This window comes from Zonotrichia albicollis, chromosome 2 (assembly GCF_047830755.1).
Source record: "Zonotrichia albicollis isolate bZonAlb1 chromosome 2, bZonAlb1.hap1, whole genome shotgun sequence".
Lineage (NCBI taxonomy): Eukaryota > Metazoa > Chordata > Aves > Passeriformes > Passerellidae > Zonotrichia > Zonotrichia albicollis.
The window spans coordinates 88992764-89007282 of record NC_133820.1 but is presented as its reverse complement, the minus strand read 5'-3'; the positions used below and the strand labels follow the sequence as shown (position 1 = coordinate 89007282).

The window sequence follows — 14519 nt, the reverse complement described above, 5'->3', positions numbered from 1 at the left end:
CCCTGTAAATCAAAATGAAAAGTTAACAGACTATGAAATATATTTGGCATGGTCTGCTCCAGAATAACACTATGTTGAGATATGCTAATCAAACAACCATGGGCAAAAATCGATGCAGTACAGCATCCTTAGTCTTTTCAGGGAAACACCTCAAATGCCTGTCAGAGTAGTGACTTTGACAGGTTCTGAAGAGATTGGCCTCCAGTCTTACACAAGATAAAAGGAGCTACTGCTACTGCCAGGAGCTATTGCTCAGGAGGCCACCAGTAAATGACCATGTAACAGGAATATCATTTGAGTGGTGTTTGACATTTACATCACCTCCAAGTAAGGGAGAAAGAGCCTTTCACCATGAAAATTGTTTTCAATCTGTAAGGAAAATAAAGTTTTATTTTCAGCTAACTGAATACGCTGATGAAGCTCGACTTATTTTTACTTATTGCTACTGTTTCTATAAAATAGATATAGCTTACTGTGACTTACAAAACATTTGCATCTTACTGAGAGGCATTCATTAATCACTCCCTCTGTTCACACTGAAACTGCTATGATAATCAATTCCTATTTGCACAGCTGCGATATGAATAATTTTAAATTTTGAGTCTAATTGTTTTTCTGTTCTGCTGAAAAATGGTTTCAGAGAACTAAGGGGTTTTTTCACACACACACACACACACACACACACACACACACACACACACACATATATGTTTGGAATGTATGTACAAGAATGACCAAGAATTATTTGAAATAATTAAATAAAATTCTGCTGTAGAAATGAAGATTAAATCTGCTCTCCAACTTCTAGGTTTGCATTTTGCTTAACAGATTAAAATCTGCCTTTCTCAAATATACAGAAACAGATTTTTTTAAAGTTATGTACTGGCTCTTCATGGCTAGAATGCAGTTAAGGTACCAAAGCAAAAGAAAAACTGATAAATATGCAAAAGCTTTTATAAAGAATGCAATGTTCTCTTACAACATGGTGTTTCTTTCCAAGGAGCAATCCAAACTGCATCCTAAGCAATGGATTAGGTTACCCAGAAAGGTTGTGCAGGTGCCTGCCTTGGATTTTTTTTTCAACACTTGACTGGACCTCAGACCTAACCTTGTTCTGAGCTGGAGGCTGGACTAGAGAGCTCCTGAGGTCTCTTCCAATTTCATTTTGCCTATCTATGGTCATAAATTCAAGGTCCCTAATAAAACAATAACCCTAAATGTGAGATAGAGATATTTCAGCAGAGAGACTCTTTCTGTCTAACAGAGGTTTCTGTATTTAAGCAGAAAGGATCTTTTCCTAAGAAAACCAGTGGACTAATTGTTTTCTGTAGCTCACCACAGACTAATGATCAGACCTTTGATTCAGAGCTACCATTTTATCTTGACACTGAATTCAAAGCTAGTTATATTTCCATTGCCAGTGCCAACATTTTATTTACCTTCTTGTATGGCAAATCATAAATTGTTACAGCTCAAGATGAAAAAAGTACAAGCTTAGGAGTTCACATTTAAGGTACAATAGCAGGCTCTTCAATATCAATATAAAACAAAATATAACAGAGCAACTATATATAGAAAAGCAATTGATAAATTAGGGTAAGGTGGGTGCATCCAACATCACATTGAATCACATGGAGATATGAAAAATTCATGATAAATGTATATACATGGGGAAAGTGCTATGTACATCTCAGTATTGCTTGAAGAGACATCAAAAAAGCAACTTGTAACTCCTTTAACCATAGGATTACTTGGGCTGTCATGTTTTTTGGTAGATGGTCAATATAAACCAGCTGTGGCAAAAAAAGTCTAGCATGAGCTCTTCTACATTCATCAAAAGCATTTTGAACTTGGTAAATTCACACTTGCTGTGAATTTTTCTAGGGAGTGGTGGAAGTGTATTTTATCAGTTCATCCCATGTGCACTTACTTTCTATGAGTGGAAGAGTTTGGCCCCATACCTGGGTTATCAGCATAGGAAGACAAGGGTTACTCATCCATACGGTACTCTGGTCATGCCATCCCTGTTAGCAGCAGCATCTCCTGAACTGTCAGTAGGAAAGAATCAAGTTGCTTAGTGTATCACAGTCCTTCTCCATAGAAAAGATGCTGAATTTTGTTATCTCTATTGAGAAATATGGATATTCTATTTCTTGTGGGTTTCATTATTTCTGCAGAGGTGTATTAAGGCTGCACTATGAGTTTTAGGTAAGGTTTACTTAACTTATTAAGATTAAAGTTGGTATCACTGATGTGACACAGTGGTAGCTGGAAATTATTTGAGGTCTTACAACAGCACAAATTTGTGTGAATAAGTCCAAAGAAAATCAACCACAAAGGCCTTAGCCTGAATTTATATATGAATGATCCTCAGGAGGTATTTTTCATACTTTGACATTATAAAGACCCAGAAGCATGTTAAGTACTGGCAAGTTTCTGTACCATAGTTTGAGATGAGCACTAACCATACAAAACATACATATGTATGTATGTCTGTGTGTATATGTATCTATAGGTGTGTGTGTGTATACATACAAAGTGTATATATATATATATATACATACATATATATATATATATATATATATACACAAAGCTATATATATATATAGCCTTCTCCCTGGAGTTATGCCCTCACTGGCTCCCACCACCCACAAAGCAACTTTGACCAGTTAGGAGATAACTGTGTGCAAAAGAAATTAAAGTGTATGCAGCAGCGACACATTCCAGGTTTCAGTTTTGAGTTTCATGAGTCATTCCAGGTTTCAGCTTCGAGTTCCATGAGTCACATTTTGGAAAATGCAATACCCCCTATTTTTAACACAGCTGGGAGGTTCCTCCTCCAATGAACAGCTGTGCAGAGCTGGTCTGTATTAGCATCTTACAACACAGCTCCAGCAGCGGCAGCCCTGCCTTAGGTCTGAAAAACTGAGGGAATGTAGCAGCTTTGTGGAGGAAATGGAATTAACTACGGAGATTTTGAACACAGAAAAAAAAATAGAAATTACAGAACACGAGTCTGGAAATTCCAAGGTAAGCTAGGCAGAAGATAGAGGCAGAGTTCCTGTGAAACTCATGCTTCTTGAGGAAAAAAAAAATGCAGCTACTAAACAAAACGCATCTCGAAATAGAAGTGGGTTTGGAAGACTTGGAGGAAAGGGAAATTAAATGCCTTCCTCTCAGAGGAACAACTGTATGTGTATATTAGGTCTGAAACTGTTCACCTAGAGTAAAACTTTTACTACTGTTTGTAGCAAAGGCCGAGGGAGAGCAGCCCGCCAGGACACGATCAGCGGGAGGTTGGGGGAACGCCAGCGCAGGCGGCTGCTGTCCTTGGACACAGCCATGTCCTTCCTGCAGCCAGCGCCACCCAAGCCTAGGGCACCCTACGTAAATCACACGCTTGCACTAAACAACCCGAAACCTAAAAAGAAGAAAAAATTTAAAAATAACGGGATTGCCCGATGCCGGCAGATGGGGCAGGGCCAGACGCGCTTCAGGGCAGGGAGGGGCGGTAGCGCCGCTTCTGCGCTTGCGCACTCCTGGCGCCGCGTGTCACGGAGCCGGCCGCCCCCCTGGTTTTTTTCCGTCAGTCGCTGATTGGCCTCCGCGCTAACCAATAGCGCAACGCCGAGGGCGCGGTGCAGCCAGTAGGAGAGCGGCGTGGGTGTGCGGGCGGGGCGCGCGCTGGGCCCGTGCGGGGCTGGGCGTCCCCGAGCGCCGCTGCTCCTCATGGCGGGCTGGGCGCCGCTGCTGCCGCCCGCGCTGCTGCTCGCCCTGCTGGGCGCCCGGCCGTGCCCCTGCGGCACCGCTCCGGCCTCCTCCTCACAGCCCGTCACGGCTCGCCTGGCGGCGAAGTGGCCGGCGACCCCGCTGCTGCTGGAGGCGAGGTGCGTGCAGCCTCCTCCTCCTCCTCTTCTTTCTCCTTCTGCTCCTCCTGCCAGCACCGCCCTGTCCCGGCTGTCTCCTGGGGAGCAGGAGGGCGGAGGGACCCCCTTTTCCCTCCGCTGAGCGGGAAGGAGAGCTGGCAGCGTTTCTCTCTGTCGGAGGGTGTGTTCAAGTAGATTTTGGCTGTGAGGCTAAACTGCTTTCTGCCCTCGGAAAGTGCTGTGGACCGTGCTGGCAAGGCTCTCCCACGCTGTGAGGGAGCTGCACAAGCGTAAATTCGCATTTACTCTGCTCAGGCGTTTTGCAGGTCGCTGGGTCGCGGATATGTAATGGGCCAATTACACCATCCCTGCCTTCCGCTGGGTGACATCCTCGTCTGCCCCCAAGTAGTTTGCGCGTTAATTAAACTGATTGTAAAGGTGCTAGTGTAGATGTGAACATGTGAGAGTGAAACACGGTGAAATACTTTTAAAAGATATTGTTAAGTTGTAATCATAACTTCAGCCTGGAGAAGAGAAGGCTTTGGGGTGACCTAATTTCAGCCTCCTGAGGGGAGCCTACAAGAAGGATGGGTAAGGAGCCTTTCTTACAAGGGCATGCAGTGAGAGGATGAGGAGAAATGGCTTCAAACTGAGAGCAGGTTTAGACTAGATGTACAGAAGAAATTCTTTATTGTGAGGGTGGTGAAACAGCTGCCCAGAGAAGTTGTGGGTGCTCCATCTCTGGCAGTGTTCAAGGCCAGGCTGGGTGGGGCTCGGAGCAAACTGCTCAAGTGGGAGATGTCCCTGCCCATAGCAGGGGATTGGAACCAGATGGTCTTTAAGGTCCTTTCCAACCAAAACCACTCTGTGATTCACAATAAAAAGGGAAAACGTTTTCCAGTTTTAGATGCCTGTGGCTCCCCTGCCCATTTGGCTTAATTTTTTTTTGTTTTTGAACTTACTTGCTGCCATTTGGAGAACACTCATGGAGGGCAGCACTGCAAGCTTCTGTAATCAAAGGAGAGGCAAACTTCCAAAGTAAAGGTTAGAAAACAATATAGTCATGCTAGCAAATGGAACTTTTTGGTAGACATAAGCAGGATGTTCCTGTAAGGAAAACCACAAACCTTAGAAATGTTACCTGTAAATCATAGAATGACAGAATGGTTTGGGTTGGAAGGAACCTTAAATACCGTCCAGTTCCAGCCCCCCTGCCAGGGACAGGGACATTTCCCACTAGACCAGGTTGCTCAGAGCCCCATTCAGCCAGGCCTTGAACGCTGCCAGGGAGGTGTCATCCTCAGCTTCTCTGGGAAACCTGATCCAGTGCCTCACCACCCTTACAGTAAAGAATTTCTGATGTGTATCTAACCTAAATTTTGCCTCTTCCAGTTTGAAAAAAAAAATGGAAGGGTGGTATTTAGTATAAAGTAAATCTTATTTAGAATAAAGTAAACCTTTTATGGTTTGTAAGGATTAACCCATGTTTGAAAGTGTTTCAAAGATTGATAGTCTCCCTCCATGCAAAGGAGATGTAATTGATGAAAGCCTGTAATTTAATGAAAAACTATAACCTGACAGAGAGTATGTTCTTATGTGTATGGTTAGCTACTATTTAATAAAATCTGTGTACTGAATTGATTTCATTTATAAGTGTATATTGGAATATCTGTAGAAGAATAAAGTGAACATTTTGGGGCTTTTCTGTAATAAAAGAATAATCTGCATGCTTTACAGTTCTGATGGTTGAGTTTGGATGATAGTGCTTTGTTCAAAATATCTCTTGACCAAAATACAGCTCAGTTCAGTGTTTATGCTCTGGAGATGGTTGTTATTTATTGGATATCTAATGTTTGGTTGCTGATGGGTATTTATTATTTTGAACAACTGAAGGTTTTTGCTGTGGTACATTTTTGGACAAAATCAACCTATGGACAATTAATTTTTATTTTTAAACAGTGAATTTATTGCAGAAGATGGTAATGAGAAGTTTTGGCAGTTCTTGGAAACGGTGCGGGAATTAACAGTTTATAAGCAAGGAGGTAAGTTAAACAGCATGCTGGTTTTTAATATGTTATCCTGTGCTGTATTTAACTTTGAGACACAACACATTAATTAGTTCCAGGCAGATCAAGCCTGACTCTTCCATTATTGCTCACTGAGTAGGTTTCTTTCAGAAAGTTGTAGCATATTTTCCCCTAAGAGCAAAACTTGCAGAGGAGTTTACAAAAAAAGGAAGACAAGGTGGACTGAACTGCTCTTACAATATGGAACAGAAGTGTAAAGATTAAAGTTATCTGCCTGCTTACATGACTTGCCAAGAGGTTATAGGATATTGAGACTTCATGTTTTCTTTAAGATGGGTGCTTGCAGGGCAAAAAATCACAGAAATAACTAAAATGAGAATGCTAGGTAATGCTGAAGGAAAAATTCAACAATTACCAGAAAAGATTTAATGCTTTTACTCATACATGGAGACTGTTTTCTAGCATCAATAGTGATGTTTTAGAATAAAGGTTTCTCACTGAACGAATAGGACTTTAAAAGCCTTGCATGATTGGACAGAAGAATATTAAGTTTTTGGAAATTTGGGGAGAAGACCAAAGCATAAAATCCATCAGAAGAAACCCAAAAAGCCACCCCAGCAGAAACGTTGGAGAAAAGTTTATTAGAAATGTGCATGGTAATGAAAAATTGGGAGACTGATGGGACTTCACACCAGGTTGGGCAGTATCAGACCAGCTTGGTAGATCAACAAGGTGAAAAAGGCTTCAAAACAAGGTAAGGCTGCTTCATTCTGCTCTTTATTTACAGGACAGTACAAGTCTTTAGGCATGAGTGCAAGCACCTAACACTGCCACTGGAAGGGGCTTGAGGGGAATTGAATGTTAAATTATTAATCATAAGCTAACAAATTGTTTAAAGATCATGCAGAAAATGACAGTGAGAAGTGCAGGTACATGAAAAAAATTGTATATGGGAGAGAGAACTTGAGAAACAACATATTTCAGCAATTGTGACTGACTGAATACAACTTTAAAATGTGCATCTGATAGCATTACTTGAATGCTCAGCAGTGCCCCAAGCAGCCAGAAGACGTAAAAGATTACTAGGAAGGGAACAGGGACACGCATGGTAAACAAAATTTTGCTGCTCTTGATTCCATGATGTGCTTTTATATTGAGTAAAATGTGATGTTTGACTTTAGTGTCTACCTCTGTTTTCCTCATTGTTTCTTTAGAATAGAAAAAGTACAAAGCAGAAAATGTACAAAGAGCTGTGATTTTAATTATAGAGTATCAACTGGGAAAATGAAAAAAATACCCCAAACTTACTGTGAGATTAATATACCATGGTCAGAAGTATATGCAAAACCAGAGAGTCACTGAGAACAAAATGCCCAAGTGGTGAATGCTGCTAAAAGCCATCCTGTATAAGGCACGGGGACATGGAAGATGGAAGTAGGTGCAGAATTTGACCTGTGGTCAGCTGCTAGTAGCATTTGTTGAGGCAAGTGCTGACTAATGCTATTTAAGGTCTTTTTCAGCCCACAGGATAGTGGCATGTGTTACACCCTCCACAAGGTTGGGAATGACACAAAACTGGGAGGAGAATGTGGAAGGTAGGACTGTAATTAGAGGGACCTTGGCAGACTGGAGAGACAGGCCAACAGAAACGCTGGAAAATTCAGCAAGAGCACTTAACAGACTCCCTGCACATGGGCTGGAATAATCTCATCAACTGCATAATCTTGGTGCTGATTGACTAGAATTGGTTTTTTGAGAGACAGACTGGGGATCCTTGCAAGCAGTGAGAAGGCCAACTATGTGCCAGGTTGCAGCAGCAAGAGGGTAGCCAACAAGTCAAAGTGTTTGTTCACTGTGTGAGGCACTTGTAAGACTGAATCTGGAGTACTGGGCCATGCTGGGGCTCCCTGTGAAAAGAAAGACGAGTCCATCATTGGAGCAAATCTAGGAGAGGATCTCTGCAGTACTTAGGGAGGTGGAGCAGCCTTCTGAGGAAAGGCTGAGAGAGCTGTGAATAAACCTGAGAAAAGAAGGAGTAAGGAGAGACCTCATATCTGCAGTTTCATAATAGGGAAATATGCAAAGGAAGTGGAACCAGGCCCTTCCTGAAGGTACATAGCAGTATGAAAAAATGCAAAGGGCAGAAGTTGAATTATGTAAGTTGTGGTTAGATATTAGGGAAAGTGTTTCTGCCATGGGATTGGGTGAACGCTGAAATACTGCCCCAGGAACCTCCAGAATCTGTTAATTCAGATAATTAAAAATTCTACTGCATGAGACCTTGAGCAGCTTAGTAAGGCCTTGAAATTATATATCTAAACAACAGTTTGGATAAGGTGACCTCTAGAAGTCACTTTTAACTTACTTTTTTTTTTTTCTATGAGTGGTTTAGATGCAATTGGTATTGCTTTGAGATAGGACTGCTGTGTTAGATGATGTGTCAGGGTGTTTTTATCAGACATCTCTTTTTTGCTTGTTTAGACACACTTCCCAAGGGGTTTGAAACTTTAATGATATTTATTATTAGTGACACAGATGTCTGTTGAAATTAGCTGTTAGTTAAACACCTACTTCACCTGGATAAATTCTGTGATTGAGAATAAATAAATTACAGTAGGATGGTCTCCATGACCTATCATGCCAATGAACTGTTAGATGCTGGCAGCTGGCAACCTTGAGACTGTACAAAAATACTACTTTAATTAGGTATATTGAGTTGTTGATGTGTATATTTATCTGTATGGCCAACAGACACATATAAAAATAACACAGGAAATTTTGAAGTTCTGGCACCAAGGGGCTTTCCTAAAAGTTGAGTCGTAGTTGGGATAGTCTTAATCCAAGGAAATGGATGCTCTTCATGAACAGGAAGTCTGCATTAGATGTTTACAAGGAACTGCTTGGCTTGAGTGAAGAATCTGGTACTGCAAGACTGCAGTAGCACAGTTTAGTGAGGTATATAATACATAATGTTTGTGGAGAAGTTGGTCTTTTGTTTAGTGTGGAATATGAGTTCTGTCTTAACTGCTGCATGTCAAGACAGACTGATGCAGAGGGATGCTCATGATGTGTTAAAACTGATGTACCAACAACTGCTTCAGTAAATTAAAGGATCTGGCTGGAAAAGGATTGGTTGAGACAATTGACTTTTCAGTTATTTTCTGAGTGATGCCAAGAGTAGACAGGATGAATAAACAGGAAATGAAAGCATTGTTTATTTTTCTAAATGGAAACATTTTCATAAAGGCTAAAAATTCCTAGATTTGAAGCTGAAAATCTGGTATAAAGGAATTCAATGATAGACTTGTATCCCAACATAGAGTTTAATGTTTCAGAAGAGTTGTAAAGCGTTAAAGCTAGAAGGCAACTTAAAAAATCAAGTGCTTGCTTTTTTTTCTAAATCCTCCCTTGGATTATTTTCAATCTGTTTTTTTAAAAATAAATTCTTGTTACTTGTTGTTTTAAATTTAGAATAATCAACATCTCTTGTTAATTTGCTAATTTAAAATATTTAGCATTACTGAATTAGGTTATTAATGGTCTGTTTAGCTGTGATATTTGTAGCAGTTTAATGGATTTGGTAGGAATTATCTACACAGAATTTGGTGAAACATTTAGTCTGGTGATGTATTTGGTGGTTTTAACTTTTTTCCTTTTTAATATGAACTCAAATCAGCTTGGGCAGCATCTTGATTATAACATATGGAAAATATGAAAAGGTTGGTGGTGGGATACACTGTATTGAATTAATGTCTTCTGGGAACCTGGACAACATGGTTTTTATCTACTTAATGTGCAACATATTTTCTGCCAGGCTTGTGAGATACTAGGAAAGGCAGATGATCCTATTTTGGGCTGCAGGTAGATTACAGAGAAATGAAAGCTGCTAAAATTTCATACTAATACCAGCACTTAAAAGGCACTGAAGATGGCATTTTTAACTTGCTGCTGCTTTTTTATCCCTAAAGGTTAATTTGTGATCACTGAGGGAAAGTAAGTAGCCAGTTCCCTGCTGACTAATTATCACTTGAGTGTTTACTGTCTTCCCAAGTGCTTCAGTTTATATATTGAATTTTCAGCAGCCTCATAAATATATATTAAAAACCAAAACAAAACCAACATGCAAACATATTTTCTCTGAAAAAATGTAACTGTATATTTCATGTAAACAACCATCATGCAAATTATTTTTTGCAATTTAGAAGACTACACATTATTCACAACTAAATTAAAAAGTATTTTTATATGTATATAAACCTTAAAGATTCGAGAGGAATCAGTTTCACAAACTGATTTCTGTACTCATAATGCAATAAAATAAAGTACTCCCTCTTTACTGGCATCTTGCTTGGATGGCAGAGATTTGACTGGCCAGTGATTGCCTAAACTGCTTTTACCTGAGATCTCCAATTCCCTAGCTGATCTGCAGATCCAGATATTCATATCTATGCACTTGGAACAATCCTCATCCATCCATCCCACCAAGTAATGATTCCAGCACAGTGTGTTCTTCTAATTAATGATGTCCCTTACATTTACTCTCCCTACCTCCTTTGAATTCTCTTGTGGGTTACCTGCATATATTCAGGTTAACTTTGTGCTGCGTGTGCGTGAGGCCTGAGGAGCTGTGCTATAATACTGTCTTATCTTTTGTGACTGCCCTGGTTGTCTCTTTTAATTATGTTTGACTTGGCTGTGATAAAAGATACTGCTGTAAATCGTGGATAGGAAATGGCAGCATTTAAGTGTGTGTTTGCTTTGCTGGCTGTTCGGTTCTTCCTGTAGTCAATCTAATCAGTTTGGCTACAGGAGTTATTGAGAGTTTTTCAGCAGACAAATTAAGGCATCTTCAGAGTGAGTTTTTCAGGTCTGGTTGGCTGCTAGGCAATATTTCACATGGCTGGGATGACAGTTTGCAGATGTGAAGTTCATACATGTGCCTTCAGATGTCTGCAGTCTGGAGCCGTGTCCTGTTTATGTGGTCTCTTATTTACTTTTAAATTGACTTTGTTGATTATTTAGTAGTAATATGCTGCCATGCAGGATTTTATAACCAGAAGAATCTGGTTCTTTGTGATTCCCTGTAACAAAATAAGAACCTTACTATGAATTGTACTCTTTTGACAATGTTAAAATGAGCTTGCAGGGCAGGTGGTACCAAATTGAAAGGATTTGGTACTATGTGAAAATAATTTGCAATGCTCAAACCATAGTTCTGATTAACTGAAATTAGCTCAGTTGGTTAGAGCATGAGGGTAATAACACCAGGGTCACACATTCAATCCATCAGGCTTAAAGAGTCCACTTAAGTTCACTGTAGTGTTGAACTTGAGGATCCTTGTGGGTTCCTTCCATGTCAGAATATTCTGTGTTATTCTGTGTGTGTAATAAACTCTAAAAATTTGGTTTGCATTAGATAGCTCATAGCATTTGGCATGGATTCATGTGTCTTGGTGAAATTCAAAGTACAGTTGTATTTTAAGTGAAGCCAACAGTGTTAATAAAAGTTGAAGTAGTAGGAGTGGATGATTTGATAGATCCTTGTCAATGTTGTACAGTCATTTTTGAAGGCAGATAAAAAAATCCTTTTTTTTTACTTATTGAAATCATAGTAGTCATAATCGTCTTCCAGGAGAAAATGTCAGCTGTTTTAAATACACCAGTGAAAGCACAGGTGAAATTTGTAAACAAAAAATTCAAAGACTTGGGGTAAAAATATTTTAAGGTAGTATCTTAAGAATTATATATTTAATGGCACTTTATTGTCTTTAATAGGATGTTATTTAGGCCAAGTTGAAAGGCAGGAATTTCAAATTTAATTTTACTTTGGTGGAGATAATTTGAAGAAAACTTGAAAATACAGTTATTGAAAAAAAGTTTCAATCTGGAAGGATTTGTTGCTTCCAAATTTTTATATTCAATGTTTTGAATGTGCGAAGCCAAATTTATCTCATTTAGAATCATAGAATGATTAAGGCTGGAGAAGATCTCCAAGGCTGAGTCCAGCCTTTCACTGATTGCCACTCTCAGTTAAAACAAAGCACCAAGTGCCACATCCAGTCACCTCCAGGAATGGTGACTGCACCACCTCTCTGGGCAGCCCTTTCTAATGCTCAGCCACCCTTTCAGTGAAAGAATTCTTCCTGATGTCCTAGCTGAGCCTCCCCTGGCACAGCTTGAGGACATTTCCCCTTGTCCTGTGAGTACTTAGCAGGAAGAAGAGGCTGACCCCAACCTGGCTACAGCCTCCTTTCAGGTGGTTGCAGAGACTATTGAGCCTCCTCTTTTCCAGGCTAAACATCCCCAGCTCCCTCATCTGCTTCTCACAGATCTTGTTCTTGAGAGCCTTCACCAGCTTTGCTGCCATTTGGGTTCTGCTAGGCTATGGATAGGTGTAGAGAACATAGATAGGTTTCTCATCCATTGAATTTCATGTGAGACAGTAACAATTTTTTGTCACTGATTAACCTCAGGCAGCAGCTCAGTAGCACATGTCCACTGTCCTCACTAGGAGGATGAGGAAGAGCATTAGGAAAAGGTAAAACCTGTGGGTTGAGGTAAAAACCATTTAATCATTGAAATAAATTGAAATATAATAATAATAACAACAGGAAAAAGAGAGGAATAAAATTTCTCTCAAGTGATGCACAATGCAATTGCTCATCACTCACTGACTGGTGGCCAGGTTGTTCCCAAGCAGAGATTGACAACTCCCAACCAACTCCCCTGTTTATATACCAAGTGTGACACTCCATTGCATGGAGTGACCCTTTGGCCAGTTCAGGTCAGCTTCTCCTGGCCATGCTCCCTCCCAGCTTCTTGTGCACCTCTGTGCTGGGAGAGCATGGGAAATGGGAAGTCCTTGACTCAGGGTAAGTGCTGCTTAGCCACAATTAAAACCTCAATGTGTTATCACATTATTCTCATATTGAATCCAAAACACAGCACTGTACCAGCTACTAGGAAGAAAATTACCTCTACCTCTGCTGAAATCAGGACATCACATGGAATTCATTGGAAGGAGCTTTCTTGAAATGCAGATTATGTACTTTTCTAATGTTAGTGTTTTTTTCTGGGGAATTACAGCACACTCAGCATTTCTAAATAATGAGTTTTAAGGGGGAGAAGGCAGAAAGAAAGTACTAGAGACTTTGAGAGCAAAAGAAGATATTTGTTTCCAACCATGACAGGGTTGTAAAGAAGAAAATGAGACGATAGAAGCTGCTTAGTTATGAAAATTGAGTATGCCTATGGAATGAGAATTGAAGGTTAATTATTTCCAACCAATGTTCTGTATTATCACTTTTGTCATTCCCAGACACCATCCACCTACCTTCTTACTCAGAGTCCTGATTTTGACTTTGAAAATGCAAGATATGCAGGGAGCGAGGAAGCTACTTCACATGTTGTATCCATTCTCATACTCTGCTTTATAATATATTTTTAAGGAAGAAATAGAATATGTGAGAGTAGCCCAAAGAATGACACCTTTAGAAGATTTTTATTAATGTAATTTGCATGGTTGGAATGTTTCAAAACTAAATGTTAGGAAATTATTTGTAAAATAATGCTCTATTCAGGCCTCACCACATTGGTTTTTTTGAGTGGGTTTTTTTTATTGCTCAATATTTATGTTAGGAAATTATTTGTAAAATAATGCTCTATTCAGGCCTCACCACATAGGTTTTTTGAGTGGGTTTTTTTATTGCTGAAAGTAATTTCAATATTCACTAGTGCTATTGAGCTCTCTTTTGTTGGTTTTTTTTTGTGTCATTAGGCCTCTGGATTCGTAGGAAAGGAAACAGTTATTAGTGAACAACACTGAAGATTTTTGAATGCCAAGCAGCACTGGCATTAATGCTTGCTTGTTATGTAGTGTAGGTAGATGTGCCACATCATTTAGTGCTAAATACTAAAAGCTTGTCTTGTCTTTTTTTTCTCTCTCTTTGACAGATTCAGAGTACTCCTATTACAATTTAATCTTGAAGAAAGCAGGACAATTTTTATCCAATTTGCAAATCAATCTGTTGAAGTTTGCACTTTCCATACGGGCTTACTCTCCAACTGTTCAGATGTTTCAGCAGGTGACAGTATTGCCTGATATATTTGGTACATGATTGAATGAGGTATTTTGGCTAAACAATGTTCATTGTTACAGTTCAGTAAAATATATGCCAGTATTATTTGGAATCAAATGTGATAAAGGTGATGCTTTATAAGCTGGTTATATTGTCAGGATCAAATATTCATGTTCAGTTGTATGGATACCATTCCCTTCAGGGTAGATTTTTTTTACAGTTGTTCATTTTTTGAAAAATCAAGTCATGGGGATTTTTTGCATTGTTCCAAATAATGCTGTGGGAATTCAGAGGTTTCCAGAGTAGGACATTTCTGTAACTTCAGGTAATTTATATTTGCTATTTAGTGGATTTGTCATCCTTCTCACTGTTTTAGTATGTAAAAAATTGAAAAATTAGAAAAACTGCCTTTATTAATGAAAAAGTGAGAGGACAAATTCACTGTGCCTCTAAACCTAAAATTGCTACTCCTCCTTTTGGCAATGCCACCTTTAGGATAAAGTGAGAAGTCCATGTTTCTGAAAGGTAATAAGCTGTAATAAAGT

General features: G+C 39.6%; 1 protein-coding gene across 5 annotated transcripts in view; it reads left to right on the top strand.

Moving 5' to 3' along the window:
* The first annotated feature begins 2914 nt into the window (after positions 1–2914).
* Positions 2915–14519, top strand: part of UGGT2 (UDP-glucose glycoprotein glucosyltransferase 2) — an 81474-nt gene continuing 69869 nt past the window's right edge. For 2 of the 5 annotated variants that reach the window (XM_005495577.4, XM_074535628.1), the window contains exons 1-3: positions 3675–3890; positions 5829–5911; positions 13850–13980. In XM_005495577.4, the coding sequence (XP_005495634.3) occupies positions 3733–3890; positions 5829–5911; positions 13850–13980 (372 nt within the window). In that variant the 5' untranslated portion in view covers positions 3675–3732. Of the gene's footprint in view, positions 3034–3672; positions 3891–5828; positions 5912–6405; positions 6651–13849; positions 13981–14519 lie in introns of those variants that run through there. The other 3 variants (XM_074535630.1, XM_074535629.1, XM_074535631.1) reach the window with 3 other exon arrangements.